The sequence below is a fragment of the Zosterops lateralis genome (assembly GCF_965231275.1).
Source record: "Zosterops lateralis genome assembly, chromosome: 4".
Lineage (NCBI taxonomy): Eukaryota > Metazoa > Chordata > Aves > Passeriformes > Zosteropidae > Zosterops > Zosterops lateralis.
In genome coordinates, this window is record NC_139765.1 from 50,034,924 (window position 1) to 50,060,132 (window position 25,209).

Here is a 25,209-nt window from a genome sequence, read left to right on the forward strand (position 1 = left end):
TATTCTGTATGAAATCTTTTGACCATGTTTTTCACAAACCTTCCAAGTAGATAAGCTTTTCTACTTGCAAGTCAATATAGTAATGCCTTCTGTTGTTAGGAGGAATTTTTAAAGAAAAAAATGACTAGGAAAAATGTACAGTAGGAGCTGGTAGGTCAGCTGACAGCCAATTATCCAGGCATCACTACTATGTGAAGCTCTGATCTGGGATGCCTGAAAATATATTTAAGAGAAATATTCAAAAAGAGTGGATCTGCAAGGTTGAAATTATTTCTTTTAGTGGAGACTGTTCTATGGATTTTAAGTAAAATTACAAAAGTATTTTAACTTTCCTAATATTTGGATATGAAGAACTGTGATTGCAAGGCTGAGACTGGCTCAGCTGGTCAGAGCATGGTGCTGATAACACCAAAGTTGTGGATTCAATCTTCACATGGGTCATTCATTTAAAAGTTGGAATCAAAGGTGCTCGTGGGTCCCTTCCAATTCAGAATATTTGGTGGTCTGTGAACATCAGCTCTTTTAATGCTAAAGAGTGCAGGTTAATCCATATTCAGGGCTATTTCATTGTATTTGCAGAAAATGGTATCTCTAAAGAACAATTTATTGCCGTCAGACAAAACATCAGGACTGCCCTCCAAAAGACCCATATCAAAGAAGCACACAAGGCCTGGTAAGGGAACACAGACCACAGATTATGCCCTGCCTAAGACTAATTGAGCTCAGAAGCTCTCTTGATGTTCAAAAACACAATGAGGGAAAAAAAAAAAAAAAAAAAAAGGAACAGAGAAAACATAGTTTTTCAAAGAATGAAAACTAAGCAACACATAATCCCATCTCATCTTTGTATTTAGGAGGGATGGTAGCACTCACAAACAATAACATAAATTTCTGAAAAGAAGATGATAGTAGACTTCCTTTATCTTCCAATAATATTCTTATTGCTTATAAGCTTATAATAGCTTATCCTCCCACTCTGAAACTACTCTGAAGTCACTGAAGTTTATTTACATTTATAACAAAGCAACATGACTGTATATTTCAATGAATAGTTAGGTCAAAAATAGGAACTGAATACCCCTAAAAAATGCTACTCTTCACAAACTTTGGTAATATGTCTTTTAAATGTTTTTGCCCCTGAGAGCTTTGACATCAGAACAACCAGCAATTTTACATCAAGAATTTTTAAAGTGATGCTTTTGCAACTTACTGAATGACATTAATTGAGAGGAAACGACAAACCCGGTTTTTATTTCTCTTCGTATCTGATGGAAATAACTTGTAATGTCAATGTAATATCAAAAATACTTGGCCTAGGGAGATGGCTTTATTTCAAAAGACAAAACTGAAAGCAAAAACATCCATTGTTTTAATAAATCTTTAGCTTCTATTACATGAAAGAATGGTCATGTATTTGGCATGGTAGTCTAGCAAGTTTCCTAAGAATTATGATGGTGTTTCCTTGTAATAAACAGGGCACTAATTCTTAGGACGCAATCAGAAATTCAGACTTGGAGAAATTCAAGACATCTTTCCTATCCTACTGTAACACTCATTTCACCTACCTTTTGTGCTGTTGTTTTTTTTGGGTTAGTACCACTTGCTGAAAATACAGGAATATTCTGGGGGTTACTGAACATCAGTAACTCATCCTTAGAATCTGCAATCTAAAGGAAGATAAGTAAATTATGAGTTTTTAGTTATTCACAGAGATTATTAATTAATTTGCCAACTTTTGGAGGCTTGATTTTATTTTCATGGTTTCTGTACAATGCAATGCATAAATATCCAAAGAACAATTAAAATATTTCTTCTTTACTATTGAGTGCATTTTTAGAAGATGGAGATTTCATATGAACTATAATCAGAGGAAGATTAAACATGCATTTCCAGAGTAATAATTTTCAGTGGAGCTTAAGGGCAGTTTCCCAGCAAATTCTACCCAGCCCTCAAAAACATCAGAGAACAAATGATAGTTTTCTCTTTCTCCTGCCATGTTTTTTCCCTACTATTTTTCCTTCCCTTTTTCTACTTTTCCTGACCAGAAAATAACAGACAGAGCCTGCTCAAGATGGTGTCCTCACAGAAAACCAGGTATTTTATCCTGGGGCAAGCTGATCCAATTCAATTCTGCAACTGTGAATGTACTCAATCCCAACCCAGTGCAGGCAGCAGGAACATATTTGAGTGAAAGGGCAATTTAAAGAACAGAACTACTTATTCTGTTGGCAGCCTGAAATAACATCACACAAAGAAAGCATGCAACAGCACCCTTACTTCTGCAAGACTCTACTAGGCAGCTGGGGAATTACCAACAGAAATTCCAGCCAAGGATGGTTCCACCCATGGTGAGGAAACTGAACAAAAGAGTTGACATCTATCTCCTTCCTTATCTAACCCATATTTCCTTGTATTGTCATCAACAAGCAATTACACTTTGCACGTTATTAAACACAATTTTAAGTTGGTTACCATTTCTTTAAGAACATCCCATTCTTTTAAGGATAACTACAGTAAATCCCTGCTAACTGACTAGTGATTAGCTTGCCAGCTTGGTGCAAGTGACTCACACATGTACTGAAACACTTTAAGAAAAAACAACCCAAACCAAAACACTGTAATAAAGGGTTTCAATAAATAGGTTGACAAATCTTCCCAAACACAATATTTCTTTATTTTAATAAAAACTTGGTTGTCTTCTAAGAATAAACAGAATACTTAATAAAGCAAAACTAATGTAACTGCTGTTCAGGGAATTCCTAGAGGATGTCATGCACAGCCTAACTGGACAATAGCCTAAGACTGACTCTATTTGTGTTTCAAAAAGACATAGAACAGCTGCTCCAGTGTGAACACAGCCTGCTGTCACAGCCATCCACTTCAGCTGTGTTAGAAGGAAAGATGAAAAAGAATAAACAGCTTCAGCCACAGGGAAAGCTGCGTGTTATTGGTATAAAAGGAAAAATGAGAGATCCACAGCTCCATACTCTGCTTCAACTGGCCACCCACAACTCATTTCAACACAGAATTTAGCCCAGAACTATGAGCCCTGCAAGCATCCTTCACCCTCTTTTGTCACTGTTAAAGAACTAGGCCAATCCATTCTCTCTTGCTTGGGGCAGTAAATTGCATTTTGCCTATAGTGCAGAGGAACTTTAAGCCAGTTCTGTGAAGGCTGATGGGATTGTATTAAACAAACCAAATGTTCAATGCATATTAGGGAAAAGCTTCTATGTCTTTAAGACTCTCATTGTGAGCAATGAGAGCATGAAACATAACAAGGGGACAGTAATGCAGGGATGACTGTTCACAGGGAAGTGGAAACAACACCGAACCTGACAGTTCAAGAAGCATTTGGACAATGTGTGACTCTTGGTGTGATCCTGTGCAGAGCCAGGTGTTGGATTCAATGATCCTTGTGCGTCCCTTCCAACTCAGATTATTCTATAATTCTATAGAAATATCATCCTCCAATGAAAAAATCTCTACAAGAAAAATTGGTGAAGGCATAATTTCAAATGAAGGTGTAATTTCAAATAACTGTATGCTGAACCAGAACACTTACCCTCAAATGTATCATATATTAGTTGACTTTGGTTTATTCCCAAATAATTTGATAATTTTCTTCAGTTCAAGCAGGGCTTGTAAATCAAAAATTTATTTTGAACACATAACAAACAACCGAATATGGTAATGCAGTAAATTATTTAAAAGCCTTGTTTTTACCTTGCTTATATCAGGCTCAGATTTGCTGGAACACATACTTTGAAGTTCCTGCACAAGATCTACTTCATCATCAGAACCAACAGACAGCCTTTGCTCCAGATTTAATGTTCTCAAATGATCCTTCCCTGAAGATCTGGTTAAAAAAACCCAAACAAACAATCAGAGAACATTTAAATCAAGCTATTACACAGAATTTAAAAATAAATATTATAGACATCTCAAAAATAGCATTTTTTTTCCCAAATGACCTTTACTATTACGAAGAGAAACAAAGTAAAATCTGTTTAACTGACAGCAGTAGTTGTCAATAATTATCTCATAATAGATCTTTCTGTACAAATTATTCTATTCTGAAAATCTAACACAGGATTCCTCTGTCTAATATTTTCAAAGACTCTCCTCTTTTTAAGATGTAGCAATCAATTTCATTCCACTCTGCTTTTTGGAAATAATTCTAAACACTTAAAAAAACCTCTGGCATACTGGAAGCATAAATATTCCATTTTCTCTGTGCCTGTGAATAAGGTAGAACTGATGTTTCAGATTGAACTGAAGTCTCAAATGCAGTTCCCTCTAGCTAAATTATACTCCTTCTGAGGGAAACTCTGTATCAGTGGGACTAAAGTGCATGTACTGTACCATCTTGAATTGCCATTCGGCAAGCTGAAATAGCCAGAGGAGTTTTTAAAATATAATGTCAGTTGATAAAAGCATATGGTCAACTTTTCAAGGCAGAGTAAGTGTTACATAACATTCTTAAGTCATAGACTATTCTATTACATAAAAAGACACATAGTGCTGCAAGGCTTGAAATAAAAAAAAATGGATTCTGAAATTGTATCAAAGCAGATAAATTTTATTTCCTCTCAGAAATGAAAATTAAAAATACTTCTTTTCTTCAGATATAGGACCAAAATGTTACCAAAAAAACTATTGATCTATTCATTATAGTGTGCTGCTTTACAACAGAATGCTATCACCTTTATTTTTTGCGAAGTGTCACAAATACCAGAAATTAAAACTTACTTTGTGGTGAGAGAAGCTCTTTTCTTACAGTTTGGTTGCAACAGAGTCTTAGATTTTATACCTGCACAAAAGAGATTGACTTTTTAGTATGCTACCATGTGTGTTGATTTCCTTATTCTAAAATCTATGATAAACAAGGAAAATGTGTTCCCATTCACTAATTGTATCAACAGGGTCTGTCAAAGATCAGAATACATCCCTTAGAAGTGGGCAGGGATAAGGAACTGCTAAAATGGCAGATAGGGGATTAGTTGCCTTAAGCTTTAGTGAAAGAGAGGACATGAGGTTTCTGTGTTAGGCATTTGAACCGCTCTTACTGGTTCTCCCCAAAGAAATTTCTTCCCAACAAGAAAATACTTAAATTTGCTTCATGGAGGTAAAATCAAACAATTTACCTTTACTGGAAAGAGCAACAGCGTTTGATTCTGATAGACCAAAATAGAAGACTACTAAAATTAATTGACAATTCAATTTTAAACTTATATTCACAGGTATTAACTGGATTCCAAGAACATTCTCAGGTACAAGATACAACATCAACCACTTCACTTCAGGTTATGTTCATCATTTCTTAAATCCTCTTAGTGAGATTTGATAAGTTCACAATTCAAACAGAGAACTGGCAATTAGGACATTAGAGTTGGAGTCAGAGAAAACAGACTTCTTTCTGAACGAGGGCTGAAGAAATGAGTAACTCGTTTTAGTGCTGCAAAGTAGCAAGCATCAAGTACTTCTTGTCTTTTGTATATGAGGTAATTTAGGCTAGAATCTTACTATTCCTAAAGTGTGCATGTGCGTGTGCGTAAGCCTTCTTCTCTCTCTTCCTAAATCTTCCCTCTGAAGTAGTTACCTTCATTTTCAGAAAGCAAGTACTTTGATTTTTTTCCCCTGCAAGTTTTTCTGTTTGATATTGTATTTAGTTACAATAATACTAAGTTTTCCTTCTAGAAGTATGTGTCCTTTAGAAGAATTATGCTGATTATATCCATACATTATCTCTGTGTAATAAATTATTTGTTATATGACTTACCATCTTGGGGTGAAAAGAATTTTTGAAAGTGTCAGCCACTAATATAACTTCCACATTTATACACATGCACAGACCCAGTCATATAAAGCCCGCTTTATCACGCAACATACTGAAGATGATTGAAAACTTAAAGTATCCGTGACTACACAAAGTTCTTAACATTTATTTTTTTCAATTAAAGTGAAAATCAAATCAAAATCTTCAATTTAAACCCAAAAATTTCATTCTTCCACTGCAGGGCTTCTAGATTATTCTACTCAATTTTTCTAGTAAGACTGAACAAGGGATGCATGATCTGGGGAGGAATGTATTAATTTATTTTTACCTGGATTCACTTGGTAGTGAAGTTATAAAGTAAGTGTAAAGAAACTCAAAAAAGTATTTACACTGTAAATTTGGAGCAAATCTAAGGAGTACCAATAAAGTAATGAAGCTTTAAAAATTAATTTCATTACCAATAAAGTAATGAAGCTTTCTCTCATGTGGAGAAGTGACTGATACAGAGTCATTCCATACAGTCAGAGATGGAACCACTGCTTATAATTCCACCATCTGAGCCAATGCCTGCCTCATTGTCAGACAACAGAAAGGGCATTAGAACAACCAAACTTACTTAGGACACCTCACAGTCACAAAGGAGTAATTTTTTTTGTGAAAAAATAAACAGTGTTTTTACTGGTGAGCATAAATATAAGTGTCATTTAATTAAAAAAAAATTAATTCATTATGTAGGAGAAATGTTTGATTTGCATCTACACAGTTTAAACCTCCGCAACTGAAAATATAAAGTTTTATTTACCTTCAGTATTTGTCTCCTGCTTATTCCATGACTGGGAGGACAAATGGCCTGACTTTTTGCGAGGGCTTGTGCTCACTTTTCTCCAAGAAGCATTCTCACCTCTTTTCTTACTACAATTTTTGTAGCTCGAAGCCGCAGATAAAGGAAAATTTCCTCCCTTAAAATCTGCTATATAATTATCTAGCTCTGAAACAAAAGTAAAACAGTGTTAAGAAGAACTGATTGTTGCAAATGGTTCTTCTTGGAGTATCTTATACAACTATTTAGTTTAATGACTGTAAATGCTTCTAACCCCACCACCTCTTCAGAACTACGGTTATGTTTTGTGGAAGTTTTAAAAATGCAAGGAAGCAGTTAAAAGCCCCAGTTCAGCAATGTACAATACTTGGCTTTCAGACAGTTCACTCTTACCTGGTCTGGGTAGAGGACAGCCATGCAAAACAGCTTTATTTAGCAAGATACTGAGAGCGGCTTTAACAACAGCCTGTTGCCCTTGGCTAGGATTTTTTTTTGCTATTGCTTGTCCTGGTACAGATGGTCTTTTCACAGAGGCTCTGGAGAGTATAGCTTCTTGTACTCTGGGAGCTATCACAGCATTCCATAGCTTGGACATCCACCTGTGGTATAAAACCAATCCTTTAACTTCAAAAACAATTATCAAAACCTGTGACTTTATATTTGGTAACATATCAGATTTTGCATTTTAAAGAAGCATCCCATTTTACAGAGGGACTGATTTTATTTAAGGAAGGGTTTACTTGTTTGTTTTATATTAAACTATTTGATCCAAATTTCTTCAGCTTGCCTTGACAAACTTACCACCTGATCCTTTTCCTCCTTCAGATAAGGACTATAAAATATCCTTTTCATTTTAAGGCTAAAAAAAAAATCACAGAAAGATGTATGTTCATGTATATACAAAAAAAAATTTAAGTGCATGGAGAAATTTCCATGCTTGCAGGTGTTAATTCCTAGCCTATTTGCTGCCAGCATGGAAAAAAGGAGGTATTCACTTTTGGTTGTACCCCTTCCAGTATTCTTCCATTTCCAAACTTGAAGGCCTTTCTATTCATACAGCTGCCTTGCTCTTACTCCTCCTTTGTTTATTTGATCTATGGTGAACTGTGTTTCCAGGATGTTGTGGATATTGCAGATTGTCTGGTTTAGAGACTGGGTCTGATTTTGATTCAAAAATTTGATTAAAAGGGACATAGGTCTTCTGGGACTTTTGCTTTTCTAAGAGAGAAGCATTATGTTGCATTAGCAAAGAAGTGAAAAATTTTGTTATGGAAAAATAAATACTATTTCTTATAACTTAGGAGTTCTCTGGGAATAAAGGTTAGAAATTTTAGACTTAGGGCTCAGCTCACATCTACAACAGACACTGAGACAATCTTTTAAGATCAACTCCAACTCTTTTTGTTTATTCTTATATCCTCTTACAGGAGGAAGATGGTAAGATTGAGTCCGATGGCTTATATTAAAGGTCTGCAAGAAATTATAGGCTATCATGCTGTGTTCAGCTTTGCAGGAATCCATTCGGAAAACATGAAAGCTAAAATGTCTGTTTGACCTAAATGGACGATTTTGCTGGATACATTGATACACTGAAGCCATCCTATTACCTAAAATATTATGATGACCTTTTGGGTTTTTTTTTTTCCTTTTTTTTTTTTTTGAAGTTAGAATGCATTAATATTTGAAGGATATATTTTTGGTCACTTCTGAAGTATAAGATTGAGCTTTTATGATATGTAAATGCTCTAAGTGCTTTTATAAGCTTGATAAAGTTACTTATAAAAACAATTAGTACAATTGTTAAAATACAATGCAAAATGTGTACTGCAAGTGGTCCTTGAAGGACCTTGAACCTTCCTTAGCATAATGTTGTAGATATTATTCCATCTAGTTACAGTCTGTTTCTGCTAGCTAAGCTACCAAAATAAACAATTGCTTGTATTTTAGTCATAAAGAACTCTCTCCTTTCAATTTCTCCCTACATTAGCTATCAACATTTTGCAATACTACCAGTATAAATGGTCAGAAATGAACACTGCAAAGATAAAATTAATTGAGGCCATTCTAATCTAACAGTTAACAATGGATGGGCATGCTCTCTAAATAAAATTCCAACCTGGTATTTTTGCTCATGCTGATCAAGTCCCCCATTCTTTGCTATAGCTGATACTTAGGAAAAGTCTAACATACCCCTGCCCCTCAAAAAGGGCTGCAAAGTGAAAGTTTTTCCTGTTGGAACATCATCTTCAGGTCCCTAAACCTAAACCAAGAAAAAATGTAGTTGAAATTTTCTTCATTTATTCACTCTACTCACCAAAACAGGTGAAGCTACATGAAATACACAGCAGGAAACAATTTCCTGTCACAGGTTCTCTTTGCCTCCCCTGCTGCTGCTTCTTCCTCTTGTCTTATGCTAACACTCAGTTCACAGTGAACCCAATTTGTAGATAGCTGTCTGCTGTTCTAATGAATTGGACTGACTCAGAGAAGCTTCACTAAATGCAAAAAGCAACAGAATAGCACAGTGGAGAGGAGGGGCAAGAGGAAAGGAATGGTTAATTAGATTGAAGTAACAGCAACCAGTGAGCTGCTAATTAAAAGCTATTAAAAGCTGTGACCCTACTGTTAGCCATCATGCTGCTAAACTAAAAGTGTCCAGTAAGAGCTCACTGGAGCTGTGCTTTTTAATTGTTTATTAGTGGACAAAAACTATATTAAAATGAGAAGTTAGATGGCATATGGCTACAATAAAGGGCATTTTAGGGCTGTACTCAAAGCATTGTGGAACCAGTCAGAGTTACACTGAGGAAAAATCCAGACTCAGAAATGTATACCTAAGATATCTAAAGAATAGTTTTCTGTCCTCTATTAATGCCACTGCAATAAATAAATTCTTCAAACATTTCAGAGGACATGATTCAAGAGGAAGATGGGAGACAGATGCATGGCATGCTTTTTTTTATTTACCAGCACCCATAAAATTTCAAGTCGGTCTTACGTCCACATTTAGACTTGGCTAATTACTCTGAAGATTAGTATCTAATCTGTACTTTTAGAGAATAAAAAGGAAACTAAAGCAAAAAGTATCAAGATCTGCAGACAGAACATGAAATGAGACAGCCTCTGCACATGCTAAGCAAAGGCCTCTCCCTCATGTGTTAAACAAAGGTTTCTGGAGGAAGAGTCAGTAGAAACTAGTACAAGAGAAACAGGTAAGAGAAGGAACAGAAGTGGCAACCTGACCGGTGAGAAGTTTCGCCACATCTCCAGAAACCCATATATTTTGAATTCTGAGTAAGTTTGAATCTTAATTAGAGGATCATCACTTCTCTCATACAACCAAACATCTTAGCGTGAAATCAATATTATTTAAAATTCTTTAACTATTTCTTTTATCATTTGGAATGAGATCGGATGTTTATGGAATTGTAGGTGAGAAAAGCCAAAATCTCCTTAATTTTTTAGTATGTTTTTATTTTACTGGCCAGTTAGCCATATGTTTAACTAAATATATATATCTACCCTATTTACTAAGATAATATATCTCTAAAGTGTATGTATGTTTTAAAGTTATACCACGTATTTAAAAGAGTGAGAAATCATTCTCCAAACCTCCTTTATATATAATTCAAAAAGAGTTTCCCAAGTTTTCCTGAATCTTTTAACCTCTGTGTCAGAAAATAAATGAAAGATCACGGGAAGACTGACTTTGGTGCAGTATTAGACACTCATTTCCCACTTGTGTCCTTCAGAATTGCCCTTCTAGTAATTAAATAGCCAACAGAAGTTTAAAACTTTCAGTGATTCCAATTAAAATGCTTTTTCAAGGTTGCTGAGTCAGCAGGGTTTTGGGAGGAGCACAACTATCTAGTTGGTACTGAACAGCATCAAACAGGAAACAGAAATCTTACTTGACTGTTGCTTGGCTGTGTCCTGGAACCACAGGACAAGAGAAGAAATGCTTTGGCCCCATCAGTGCTTCAGGTGCTCCTAAACGTGATAAGCAAGAGTTCAGCTGGTGCCAAACAGCAAGAATCCAGTCTATGATCTTGCACACAGGATCACATGGAGGAGGTACTTTGCCTCTGAACTGCAAGGAGAAAAGATATTTGATATGGCATAAGAGCAGAGCTGCAAACACTTTCCCTGAAACCTCAGAAAGGCTTGGGGGTTTTTTATTGCATGTGTTGCTATTAAAAGAGCACGAACAGTCAAAAACATGTCAAACCTTTTTACAGAATATATTGACATCTTGCTGTATTAAACCTTATTCTCCCAACTACACTTCAAAAGATACATCCTTATCAATACACTGACATGCCTTTATTACTGCTGGGAAACGGAGGCAGAAATTTTGGTAGCAGTGGTTTTTCTGGTGTTTAAGATTAGGATTACAAGAGATACCTACCATATACAATGCAATGTTTATGATACAAATAAGGCATATGTAAAAATGCCCTGTCACACTGAACAGGAAAATCTTAATCCAGACACACGTCCAGTAGATTTTCATATTGTTTTTAGATCTAGTAGCAGTGAAGGAAAGATGTCTTCCTCTAAGACTTGTGTATTTAGTGTGCCTTGTTAAGGGCAAATTATTTACTGCCAGAAAAATCTTCTGTTTCCTCTGACTTCAAATTACAGTCTTCATCATCCTAATCCTAGTATTATCCTCTGTAACATTTTATATTGAAGGAAGCATTAAAAGTTGCACCAGAGATAGTTAGTAACTGACAGCACTGAAGCCAGAGCCTCCTGATAGAGTCTATAGGTGAACTTAAAGTAGAAAAACATTTAAACTGTTCCCATATTACCTAATGGTAACTAACGGGGAAAGAGCTTTTCACCTGAACACATGAATATTGCAGCACAAACAAGCAGCTCATAATACAGAGCAATGATCTTTGAAATGGCCTATGGATCCAACAATAAATGTGCTTCTATTCTGCTTTAGAGTTTACAACAGATTAATCTTTCTTCTATTTTTGATTTTGCAATCCACTGTTTTAAGTTCCGTACCAACTGGCATGAGAGTTTACATATGGCACACGTATGTAGTTCAAAAAATGCACTACCACACTAGGCATTTCAGTATTTAATTAGGGAAGATACAGGAAGACACATGGCCTTTTTCTCCCTAGAGACACCATCTACATATATGCTCAAGAGAAATTAAACTTAATGAGATTACTGTCCAAATTCTGTTCAACTTCAGTCAGAGGTAGGAATCTATTACATTGTCAAATTCTAACCTATTAGACTAAGGATTTCTATCAAGCCCCCCAAAAATAGCCTGAAAATGACATCTGTTATGTGATGCTGCAAGTTCTTGTGGCCAAACCAGTTTGGCAGAGTAAGTCTGATGCAGCCTTTGTCTATAAAGAAGTCATAACTTAAAAAAAAAAATCTAAGAAAATAGTGTATTAAGAGTTTCATAGATTTCCCATGATTCTTTTTTTCCATTCTGTATTCTGGTTTTTACAATTAAAGAATACTTAGGAATGTTTCTAAATGTCTTCATTATCCTGGCTGAAATGTTCAATTACTACACATTTCCTCTTCAGGATCTCTTTGAATCAGTAAGCCTTTATAGATGAGAACTGTGGCAAAGGGTACAGGAGATGACACCCCCATGGACAACCACAACACATCCAGCTGAACACTCAAAACTGACAGTAGGTCTGTTGTCACACAACAGGACTCTTTACTACTGGCAGTTTTTCCTATTCCTAGAACAATCTCCCTTTATAAGCCTGTTCAAAACTGCTGCCAAGATTATTTTCCTGTCAGCTGTTTTGATTAAACTCTTTCTGCAAATGTCTAACAGTGCCTGACTGTTGGTAATAGCTGCTATCACACTCAAATGGTATTCCAAAACACTTTCCGAAGTCCACAATTCTTCTTTTGCCTACATCTTTCTTTTCATTTCCCATCTTTGTTTATTTATTAATATTAAAACAGACTTCCTGTCTTTATTCTCTTTTGGACTTTTGTTTCAGCTTCAGCATAACTCTTAGCTCAAAACAACTTTTCTAATTATATAATTTGCCCCTCTTTTGAGCTGAAAATCATGGAAAATAGTTTTCTGCTTAAAACTTAAGAAAAAACTAATATATGACTATCTTATTTTAGATATTGAGAATAAATTCTTTGAAAATGAGACTTAGGTTTGTTGAACTGATTTTTAGTATCATTCTCAGAAGAAAGAAGTTGAAAAAAAATACTGAAGGATGTTTCAAGCAGTGGACAAGCAAGTAGCCACAGTATCACTATTTGCAACCAACTAATGGTTTATGCCAATCAGCCATGGCTGCACACCCTTCTATAATCCAAGCACATTATTTCCACATACACAGCCTGCATCTTCCCAGAACAGAATGCCTTGTTTTCCTGAAACAACTGAAGTTATCTGCTCTGCCTTTGGCATTACCATCATATATAGACAGACAGACCAGGTGATTAATGTAACTGCTGAAGCTGATTTGAGTTCTTACCTTGTTTATTACTTTTCTCCTTAAAATCCTCTGAAGCAAGCCTCGCATTGGCTCCCCATCCCATCTAAGCTGAACCCAACGGAAATGCTGCTGAACCAGCAGGTCAGAGCCATGAAGATGGCACTTTGCAATGGTCCCCAGTAAAAAGCAGTTCTCATGAAAGTAAAAAGCACCAGAAACGCCATTTGCTAAAAAAGGAACCATAAAACACTTAACTGAAATACTCAAAGCCTTGACATGATTTCATATAAAAGCAAGAAGCAGCGACATAATTAGAAAGGAAAAACAACCCACAAACCACCATAAATTAGCTAAAAAATATGCTACTTTTTTAAGGACAACTGCTTACAATAAAATATAAAAACTGAACAAATTACATTTTTCTCCTGTTCCCTGCTTGTCATACATTACAATAATGTATTACTGAATTGTAATGTTACAATAATGTTTTACTGTAGTACAAACATTTCTACAACCCAAGTTCTTTAAATACCTCTTTGAATAGTGCAGGGATTTTCTGAACTTCGATTCTCAAGAGGTGCTAGAAAATCTCCAAGTAATTCAGATAAAGAAGCTCTCTCCAGATTTTCTAAAATCACAATTGTTGTCTTGTTTACAGGAGGCTGTTTCACTGGGATCAGACAAGCTGAAATAGAAAAATCCCATTATTGTATACTTAGGAAAATCTACTTCTATTTATTATTTATTACTTATCTATTTATACAGAATTTACTGCTACTAGTGCAACAAAGGATTTTTTTTTTTCCTTTTTAACTTGTTTACAGGAGCAGACAGACTAGGTAATAAGTTTAAAATTGAAAGCATAAAATCAAGCTGTATCATACTGTATATTAAGAAAAAAATTGAAAGGTATGATTAAAATAAATTTCTGAAATGGCTATAATAAGATCTTTATGAAGGAATATAAATAAAACAGAAAAGATAGGAAAGACATCTTTAAACATTTCTTTAATTTGCTGTACTACATCTTAAACTTTTAACATGTACTTTTTATACCATGTAGTGAGAAATGGTTCAAGAATAGTCCATGCTTATATGAAATGTTATCATTCTGTGAGATAGTAGCAAACTTCTAGGAGAAGTAGGCAATCTTCTCTTCAGTATCTTTAAGAATCACTTAAATAATCAGATCTAGTATGAGGCAAACCCAGTAGCACCTGAATCTAATAGGCATTAAAATGACATCTATATATTTTTTAATATTTTAAATATTTTCCTTTAATTTTCCTGATTTTAACATCTTATTGCTTAAAAAAGGCACATCCTTGCAAGTGTTCTTGCAACTCTAAATACCAGGTGAATGCTTCTGTAAAACATACATAAAATAAAACTTATCCTGACTATATTGTGCCCTGCATTGTTTCACAACCTCTTGAAGGTGCTGCTAACAATGCTCATTAAGGAAAATGACTGACAATAAGGCAAAACTCACTGTACCTGATCATTGATATTTAGTTGCAGTTTCCTGACTATTACTGCCCTGTTTTATTAAGAGGCTACAGCTTGAGAAGAGAGAGGACAGGTACCCTCTCTGTGTCAGATGGATTCATTTAGAGGAGAAATGCTCTCTTAGGAAAGGAGATGCAGCAGAACAGTGGGGAAAGAAGCTGGCAGAAAAAATGAGAGACTTAACCAGCAGCACCATGCTGAATGCAAAACCAGACTATTAAAAAGAGACCGTTGCTGACACAGTGTAAAGCATCCAAAAGAAGCAGCTTTTCTAAGAGACAGTGGCCGGTAAACAAACCAAACTATGAGTGACATTCTTGCCTCCAGGCCAAGCACCAAAGCCTGGCTGATTTCTGACTAAATGGTCTCTTCTCTCCCACCAATGTGATGGCACTGGAAGTGACATGTGGGAATAATCACTGGCACAAGCTATCCTGGGAACTGTGACCAGGACTTCCTTAGAGAAAAAGCTGCCATAGACTGAAGTTACACCAGGCAGTACAAGAACAAACAGAACAGAGCACCACGCAGCACTGTACAACTTAATGGGATGGATCTGCTTTTGCTCATGAGCACACAGAGCAGACCTTCAGACCTTCAGACCTCCTGACTCAGTAGATCTGAACCAGAGCAACCAACTCTGAAAGGATCACAAACAAAGGGAAAAAAGAATGAGACAAAAATAAATATTTAAACCTGCAAATTTTACTTAAATGGTGTGAATTTTGATAGAGCTCCTTATTTGGGAGCTCTGTCATGCTCAGCTCTCCCTCACTTAAGACTCGTCTATTTGGCCCCAAGCACCTGAAAATCTATGGGTTCCATTAAAACATGCCAACCACTATGCAAAATGGTTCTATGCATTTCTTTACCTTGCACTGTTAAAAATTTTCCTGCAAATCACCAAGATTAGGTTCTTACCATTACTGATGAACAGTTCTGCAAGTTGCGTCTTGGAGAAATCAGCATCCACTTCAACTTTAATGATCTCACATGTAGATCCTGCAGCCACTTGCTTTTGCTGTGTTGAAAATTTATATATTTGGTGAAATAGTGAAAACTCTGGTTTATGGGCTAATTTACTTCATATATTTGTGCAAATACCTTCATGCAGGCCGCTATCTGATATGCTATATAATCTTGCAAACTTCCTTCAGGACCATGGAATATGACGTTACGGTATTGTTCAACCTACAGACAGATAAATATAAATATTTATTTAATAAATAAATAGTTCTTGGAAATTCAGACTTGGATTTTTTTTTAACCTAGATGACACAATCAGCACCTAAAAGACAAAATTCTTTGATTTGCACTACCGGAGATGATAATGCTTACTATACTAGTTTCAAAGTAGACAATATTTGCATACAATATCTTGGAAATATATTGATAAACTTATATCCTAACTTGTAAAACTACATAGCAAGGTATTTTGTTACAACAGACTTCAAAACTTAAAACATTCATCTGCGAACAGTAAGTTTAGCAATCACAATATTTCTTGATCTTGAATTAAAATATAGACATCAGAATGATGCCAAAGTCATCAGTTTAAATCACTGCTAAATTAAGGATTAAGACTGAGGACTTTATTTGCAGTAGAAATGGGATCATGTTATTTTTTATAATATTTTAAAATCTTAACTCAATTTTACCTCTAAAATGTCAGAAAGGGAACACATTCATACCTCTGTTCAATATGGCTGAATAGAGCAGAAACCTGTGGCATGCTCTCCTGACAACATAAAATCCTATCCAAGGACCCAGCAGAAATAAAGCAGGTTCTAAACTAATTCTGATTTTATACAATGTTAAAAGAAATGATCTATGAAAGTTATCTCATATTATTCAACTATGCTTACATTTTGAGGTATTAAATAAGCAGTGTTACAGGAGATAGTAATACATAGGCTAGTAATAAATTTTTTCTACATAGGCTAGTAGTAAAATTCAAGTCTCAAATAATTGCTTACATGAATGTTATTCTAATTTACTTTCTCCTCAAAAAATGAGATAAAATAACTTTGGAAAGCAATAAGATATCAGAGAGCTTTTAATATATTTTCAAGAAGTTCAGTTAATCAGATAGTAGCTATTTAAAGAAGAAAGTTAATGCCCTCACAAGACTAAAGTTAAGGGTAAATTTAGGGGGAACTTTATTTTAAAACAGTTTTCATCCCATTTCATTTTTTGGAAGTCTTGATGTTCTTTCACAGAGAAAAAAACCCTGATTTTAGTCAACATTGTTACAGAAGTATTTTGACAAACAATTAGCCTGCAAAGAGAAACTAGCTTATTACTGACCAGGCGGAGATAATTCTGAAGTGTCTGAAGATGGATCATGGATGCGTAAGTCACACTGTTTAGACAGCCTTCCTGAGGTCCTTAAAATGAGACATATAAATAACTTTCGTAAATCTCTCGTTTACATGCATGTGTGACTCATACATTTGATTTTTATGCAGTATTCAACAGAGACCTTTTAAAATGAGAGGCTATGCATATTAAAATAATGAATAAATGAAAGGCATTTATCTAGCACCATAGATTCATGGGTATCCATGACATAAGCAATATATATACTACTATATGACTGAAAAAGGCAGTAAGACTTTAATGAGCCAGCATCTTTTCTAAATGTTGTAGATACTTTAAAATCTAGTTAAACAATTAAATGGATATGATGCCTCAGAATCAAGAAACACTGATGAACAAAACCAGTAGCAAATGACTCTCAAATTATGTATTTCATATGGAGTGCCTTAACATTCAAAACTGAAAAATTATGACTTGAAAATTACCTAACAAAAACACTGTGATATGCTCAGCTCTATTGTTCTTCAAAAAGTCCCATGGTGGCTGGGAAAAAATCTGACCTGTTGACCATGAAACGTTTCCTGTTAAAAAGAAAAAATAAGAGAGAGAGATTCCTTGTAGGTACATAAAGGAATACACTCAAGCATATTCACTTGCTTACAAAGATTGTGTGCATATACTGACAAATTTGACCAACACAGCAGCCCCATGTATGAGATGTACTAAATTATGCTATTATTTGATATACGACTGAAGTTACTAGTGTTTTCTGCCAGCTGGAACACAAATTAAACAGCTAGCCTGTCATTCTATCTTTACACTTAAAATAGAGTAAAATAGAATAATTCCCCCAGTCTAATGTGGCTAAGGTTCAGTTTTGTTGATGAGAAGGTGGAGGAAGAAAGGAGATTTAAGATGAAGTACAAGGATTTTCAGAAACCTATACTACTGTTACTAAGACCACCACATTTTGCCCAATTTCTCATAATTTTAAAGATTTCTCTTTTGTACCTTGCCAAGTGAAGTTATGTAAAACAGCAATTCTGTTTACCTATGCCAGTAATTTACAGTCTGTATTTACTGTATATTTTGGATGTACTGTAAAGAAGCAAAGTGGGCTTTGAATTGTTTTTGTAGAACCACAAAATATCCTGAGTTAGAAGGGACTCATAGGGATCACCAAAATCCTGGCTCTGCACAAGACATTCCAAGAGTCACACCATAAGCCTTAGAGCAATTTTCCACATGCTTCTTGAACTCTGTCAGGCTGGTGCTGTGACCATGTCCTTGGAGAGCCTGTTCCACTGTTCAAACATCCTCTGGGTGAAGAACCTTTTTCTAATATCCAACCTAAACCTCCATGATGCAACTTCAGGCCATTCCCTCAAGTCCTATCACTGGTCATTTCAGAGAAGAGATCAGTGCCTGCCCCTCCTCTTCCCCTCATGAGGAAGCTGTAACTGCAATGAGGTCTCCCCTCAGTCTCCTCTTCTCCAGGCTGAACAGACCAAGTGACCTCAGCCACCCCTCCTATGGCTTCTCCTCAAGGCCCTCCATTATCCTCATGTCTCTCCTTTGGACACTCCCCAATTACTTTTTGTTATATTGTGACATCCAAAACTGCCCACAGCACTCAGGGTGAGAATTTAGTTTCACCTGATATACTGATTTCTCCTCTGGAGTACTAAAAGACTAATTAACATAGGACCTCATGATCCCCAAGATTATATTAAAGTGCATCTTTAATTGTCCCATAGACACAGGACTGCTTTCATGCCAGCACTGTTCAAATTTTCATATCTAGTATTGGTCTTTCTTGTCTAAGCTTTAAAAGATGCAGTAATTCAAATATATTTTTATCTTAGAAGATTTCACAAATTCAAGAAAACTCCCAAGTTTTGCTTTTTTCATTAACACCAATATTGATACCTAGTTTGATAGAAAATATGCTGCTTGCACTGAGGCCAATGTTGGATTCTGCAGCACTATTAAATGACAGATCTTCTAGGCTCCTCCATCCATCAGAAGTGATTGCTTGGAAATGGTTTGTCACTGCCTGACTCACTGCTTTTGAAAAATCATCCCATGACGTCTGCTTGCGGATATTTAAAGCACATATTGTATCAAATTCTTCTGTACCACAATGGACCGGTTCAATGCCACTGAATGAAATCCTTACAGGTACATTAAGAGCATCTGTTGAAAAACAAAACACCAAGTATGAGAAAAACAGTAAAACTCAATTTAAAATAATCCCATCATTATAAACCAGTATCATCTAATATTACAAAGGAAAGCTACAAAACAACTCCTGCTACAAAGAAGCAAATGGTAAAGAACAGCACAGATCACCACAACAAAATCAGAGCAGTTATGAAAATACCAAGGTATGTATATTTTTTTACAAAAAAGTTCAGAATAATTATGCTTAAAAAACAGGAAACAAGACCAAATTTACTTTATCATATGTTTCCTCTTTATAGACTAATTACTTATAAATTAAGACAGATGGTAGGCAATGTCTTAATTTTTCAGTTCATTGTGTTTGTGCACATTTTTTATTAGCAATGTAGAAAATAATTTTCTGGCACTAGTGCACAAGTGGAAAACACAGTTGAGCCAACCATCTTTAAATAAAAAGCTAAGAGCTAAGACAGAAAACGCACTTGAAAGGGTATATTTGATTTGCTATAGAGTAAACTGACAAAATGTTATAAAATGAAATTTACATGCACATTCTAGAAACTATGGAGTATTTTAAATCTTGCTCTTTGGAATACAACTCAATAGAAGCAACAGTCTCTGGAGCTCATTTAGATGACTAAAAATGAAAAGGAAACTATCTTCTAATTTTCATGCTAAAGAATACCTTTCAGAAATTATATCTCAAATTTTAAAAGTGCATCATAAAAAAAAAACCCATATCAGCTTATTATGAAATCTTGCAACATGATCTTTGTTTCCCTTTTGTGTCCAGAAGCCACATCTTCAGCTGATACAAACCAATGAAGTTTTCCTGATGTCAGAAAAGCTCTGATTTAAAGCCACTAGCCTACCATAAGGAGAAGATTACTCAGAGGTGTCCTTCAGATACAGAATTGTGATAATGCATCAAAGGCTTGCCCTTCCGATGGCTGGACCTCAGGGAAATGAGCACAGCCTGTAAGGAGTACAGAGGGTTCTCCACAAGGAAACAGGCCCCTAGGACAGAGGTACAGTGTATGCCTAAACTTCAACATGTGACCTCTAAGCCATAGCTGGCAGTCCTGGCCCCCAGTCTTTCAGATCTGTTGGAGCACATCCTCCTGTCCTACAGTGGAAACCTTACTGGAGCTCCATGTGAGGAAGGGAGAGGATGGTACATGGACACCTTACCCAAAAATGCAGTCTTGGCTTAAGGTGTACAGAAGAAAGAGAAGGGGAGACCAAAGGTTCTGTGCTGATAAAAGTCGTTGGATTCATGACAAGCATGACCAGAGACACAAGGTACTAAGACTGATGGAAATAATAAAAGCACTAATTTAACAGGCTACAGATTCAGCCATCAGAAATTTGCTTCAGTCTGATAAAGATGACCATGGAGGAGTGCCTATTGGAAAGTGAGCTGTGTTTCCCTCTGAACCTGCAGCAAAATGATAAGAACTGGGATTTAAAATAGACGAAGAAGAAAATCAGAATCGGCAGACAAAAAACTTCCTTAATTTGTTGATAAGCAGTGAATTCAACTACACACATCCCTATATCCCACAAGACAAACACAAAAAAGAGTGAAAAAATAAAGCCTACAAATCTACAAATGCCATAATTCTAACCATACAGAGAAATATAGATATCTTTCTCTGTATATATAGATATAGCTATATCTAGATTTATACAGTGATATAAAATACTCAAAACTAGTGAGAGGATGAATTAAGTTTTGTCTCAAGAAATACAAAGATGAGCCTACTCTACCAAATTTTCTCTTCTTACAGAGAAGGAAGATGATGAAAGGTTTCAACAGAAGAGCAATCTTCTTGCAGAAGTTACTGATGCTGGAAAAAAGAAGTGCTTTGATGTTGTCTCTAAGACATATTTGAAGAATTAAACAAACAATCCCCTCACTGATAAACAAATGACAAAAACTATGTTCTAGAAAGAGAATCAGATATGATTAGATGATCGTCTTAGACTGAGGAAATTTGACAGCTATCCACCACTATTTCTGCAAGAATTTGAAGAAAAGATAAGAGGAGGGCAATGGCTTTTGAAAAAGTAATTACCAATAATAAATTCAGAAATTTTAAGAGAGTATGAATATTTGCAAATGTATACAGTAAGTACCATCTTTTTGAATGTTTTAGAAACAAAGACATGAGGAATTTAATAAGCTCCAACAAAATTTTATCATATGCTTTTGCAAAATTTGGAGAATAGAAACTTGCTTGATCAAGGTAATTTAATATTGTGATGTGAAAAAAAAGTGATAACTACCCTTATCATATTTCTCATTTTTTGCCCCACAAGTTTTCTGCTAAAAACATTTTTATGTAGTGCTGATAGCATTTACTTACTTAAGTTTTCTAGGAGATGTTTGCAATCATCAGTAGCAACATCATGCAAAGTTCGATTACACTTATCTTTTCTCTCAGCCTCTAGTCCTCCATGGCTACAAAGGATTTCTAGACAGTTCTGCAAAGGTAGGAACTGTATTATTTACTTGTCCATTTGCTGCACTAAAGCGTTGTACCAATATGTAGTTAGATTCCTAATTAAAATTCTTACACATGCATTTCCAAAGACAATCAGCTACAGAGTTTCTATAGATAAAATGATGTTTTTTATGGAGTTGAAAGCCAGGAGTAAAACTATTTTATAGCAGACTTGAAAGTGTCAAATAATGATTTTAAAATAGCAGAACATACAGAGCCAGGGGTTCTACTGTCTCTATGCATCAAACGCTGTTTAGCTGAATTAAGAAATTCTTACATCTGGCCACTAGTTCAGGTTTGATAAGGAGGCAGAAACCCAGCTATTATCCTGGTTTGAACATCCTGGCCTCAATGTCCAAGCAACACTAAATAAGCAATTCTAAAACTTAATACAGACTAATAAATTAATCTGTTTAGATAACAATCCATAAAGCCAGTTTTCACTTTGTTATTCACCAAGTAGGAGTTTCCATCATGACTGACACCTGAGTGGGACACAAAAAAAGAATAATTTTAAAATCACCTTGCAAGCCTCTTCTTTGGCAGAATTTCTGCAAGCAGAAACCTGGAATTCTGCAAGCATTGTAAGAATGCATTTTTACTAAGTCAGAGCACAAACATCTGGTGGATGCCAACAACATGATGCCCTCTAAAATATGTCAAATGCTCAACAAAAGAAAAAAATCATTGAAATTAGAAACAAGCTATCAGCATATAAATTTGGACTGGAAGAATCATACTGTAACATGAAAAATTATTCATGATCCTCCCAAATTAGTGTGGGATAAAAGAGTTCTCATAAAACTACATTCAAATTGATTGATCAGCAATCAGCAAAAGGATTAAGTCCTTGTTTCCTAATGACCACGATTCTGCAACAATAGAGGTGGCCTTCATGAAAGCTTTGCCATCTCAGATATGCTTTTAAAGACACAGCTATATTGTAAAAAAAAGAAACCAATAGAAATTATACTAGTTAATACTGTATTGATAATGTCTGGGGTTAACCACAGCAGAGAAATTAAACCTTATAAACACAGAGAAGCAGCTTTTGAGCATTTCGATGCAGAAGAGTGGCTCCTTGCAGGTTGACATAGTGTTACCTATTTTGTAGCTGTTCTACAGAAACTTTTGTCAGTGTATCTGACACCCTGAGACCATAAATATAGCAGTCATTCAAGGTATATCTGCCTGTGAGGTGAAATCTTACAAGGCTGTAGTTACAGCACCTATAAGTACTTTAAAAAAAGAATTATTAGCTCACTTAGGTTGCCAGAAGGATATCAAGCAGAAAAAGGCACATATTTTCTTCTTGCCAGGTTAGTTTGTTAACACTATCTCTCAAACAGGAGCAATGAATAGTGGAACAGCAGAAGGCTGAGGACTGAACTGTGAGGCTGAAAATGGGAAGTAAAGCAGGAAGAAGTGGGACAGAACAAAGAAATCAACTTATTTCCTTAGTAAAATGAGGATTTTTGTTGTATCTGCTGCCTATGAAGTAACAGCTAAGATGTTCTAGCAGAATTAGTCTGTAAAGAATGGCCCCTACTTATGTCAGAACAAGAGGATGCAAGTGCCAGCACTGCTTATATGCAGCTATCATGCACTGGAATGAATGACATGCAGTGTACATAATAGATTAGAGAATGAAGTTGAAGTGTTAACAGCACTTGGAGATGGCTATTAAGCTTTTAAAGCTTTTAAATATCCCAAACATATCTCAAGCCAATAAATGCATTAAATCAAATACAATTCTATAGTCTCTGCAACATCAAAACCAGGAATCTGACTGCCAGCTCTTTACCACCTTCATCCCCTATGAGACTCCCCTCAACCCCAAAATGGACATCTTACTAAACTGTTGATGTGGAATGTACTTAGAAACTGAAACCCTTCACTTATTCATGAATGACATATGTGAAAACTTCAGCGTCATAACTTTCAGAGATCACCTAGTCAAAACAGTTTTAGACAGCAAATGAAACCTAAATTCAAAGTTCCTGAGGATTATATTATTGCAGAAAGAGCCAATACAGTGCACATTATTTAGATATTTGCAGACTACAGCAAATATCTTAAACTCCATCTAAATTTGCATGAGTGGAAACTGGAATGAGAGTCTGCACCTTCCTAACAGACACTGGTAATGGAACACTGACTCTTTCTAATGCAAAATGCCGAGTAAGCAGTGGCTGTCCCTAAAAAACCCCATAACTTGAACTTAATCTTAAATCTGTGTCTATTTCGAACTTATCTATTTAAAACGTAAACTTATCAGGAAAAAAAGCAAACATAATGACAGATATTGAACTAGGCATGTAAACAGATGCTGATTTTTGAAGTCTTGGACTGTATTTTCTTAAAATTCACTCTTCTGTGTTTAGCACCCTCTATTTTCTTCCCAGGTAAAAATTTTACAGTGAGATCTGACTGACAGCTACCATATAAAAAGAAGTCTTTGAAATTGTCAGTGTTAGAAGTGTAGCTTCTGATGTCAAGAAGTAATATTAAATTTCCACAAAACTTCCTGTTCGTAATCAGTAGGATCTGTCAGGTCATCCATGTCATTAGTTATCCCAACCTCACAAAAACATTTTGTTGCCTGCTAAAAAGGCTGCCCAAAATAATAAATTAAACAATGTATGTCTGCACAAGTCTGGTTCTCAAATTTCTTCTTCTCCCCTCCTTCACAGTGGAAAAATTGTTCATAGTGAAATCATTCCTACCCATAACCGGAAATTATGTCCATCTAATATCTATAAGTACATGACATCCAACGAACTGGGATTCAGGGTGGGATTCATCTCACCTTAACTTTGGAAATCTCAAGTTTCCTCTCTTTATTAATGTTCCATAAGAGGTAGACATTTAACTATGGTAATTCACTCCATTTGACACCTAGATTCTAGGACAAATTGTCCACTGGAGGTCTATCTCTGTTAAACCAAGTTGATCTATAAACTAGGTAACAAACTTAGACGTGACCTCTAAGTCGTAGTTCTTCAAAGATAAAAGAAAAGGATTTATTTTGCCTAGATTCTATCAGGTTACTGCAACTTGTTCACACAGACTAACCTTAAAGCCTTTTGATGCTGCTATATGGGCAGCAGTCCAACCCTCTTTGTCAGCATGGTTGATGAGATCTGCAGAAACAACAGGCTTTACTCTACTGCTGTAGTCATCTTCGCTCTTCTCCAAATCAAAGTAGTCTAAATTAGGCTCTGCATCCATCAAATAGTTCCCATTGTTTGGCTCTCCATAGTACATAAGGAGCTTAAGACTTTCAACATTACCAGAATCCACTGCTGCATGAATTGGAGACCAGCCATCCTAAAAAAGACCCAAAATCAAAAGCATGCTTCCACCAAAAACATAGAAAAGTGTTTGCAGACTTATATCAGCAAAGAATGTGAATGGAAGGCTCTGGCTGGAAATTAAGAAGACAAGCAAGAGTGACGTAATAATCCTTTGGGAAAACAGAGTTGCTTGTATGTGTTTTGGGTGGAAAACAGAGAAGAAAATGTAACAGAAAAAAATTTACAGCTGCCTCCAAGGACAGTCCAACAGATAAATCTTCAAAAATTTTAGAAGAGTCTTAGTGATACAGGGCTCACATGCTGTTAGCAAACTGCTTCC

The 25,209-nt window shown here is 35.6% G+C and overlaps 1 protein-coding gene across 2 annotated transcripts in view; it reads right to left on the minus strand.

The window, feature by feature from the left end:
- The window catches only part of CTTNBP2 (cortactin binding protein 2), a 67,555-nt gene that overhangs the window by 1,780 nt on the left and 40,566 nt on the right, over positions 1–25,209 (minus strand). Inside the window, exons 7-21 of one of the 2 annotated variants that reach the window (XR_014589958.1) lie at positions 24,649–24,903; positions 21,436–21,553; positions 18,812–19,078; positions 17,368–17,463; positions 16,871–16,950; positions 15,668–15,754; positions 15,485–15,584; positions 13,587–13,739; positions 13,094–13,281; positions 10,511–10,689; positions 6,993–7,198; positions 6,582–6,767; positions 4,753–4,813; positions 3,765–3,859; positions 1,566–1,667 (exon numbers count right to left, since the gene is read on the minus strand). Coding sequence is in view for 1 of the 2 variants with exons in the window: in XM_083860263.1 (XP_083716389.1) it covers positions 1,566–1,667; positions 3,727–3,859; positions 4,753–4,813; positions 6,582–6,767; positions 6,993–7,198; positions 10,511–10,689; positions 13,094–13,281; positions 13,587–13,739; positions 15,485–15,584; positions 15,668–15,754; positions 16,871–16,950; positions 17,368–17,463; positions 18,812–19,078; positions 21,436–21,553; positions 24,649–24,903 (2,211 nt within the window). In the remaining variant the exon portion in view is untranslated. Of the gene's footprint in view, positions 1–1,565; positions 1,668–3,726; positions 3,860–4,752; positions 4,814–6,581; positions 6,768–6,992; positions 7,199–10,510; positions 10,690–13,093; positions 13,282–13,586; positions 13,740–15,484; positions 15,585–15,667; positions 15,755–16,870; positions 16,951–17,367; positions 17,464–18,811; positions 19,079–21,435; positions 21,554–24,648; positions 24,904–25,209 lie in introns of both variants that reach the window. The other variant, XM_083860263.1, reaches the window with a different exon arrangement.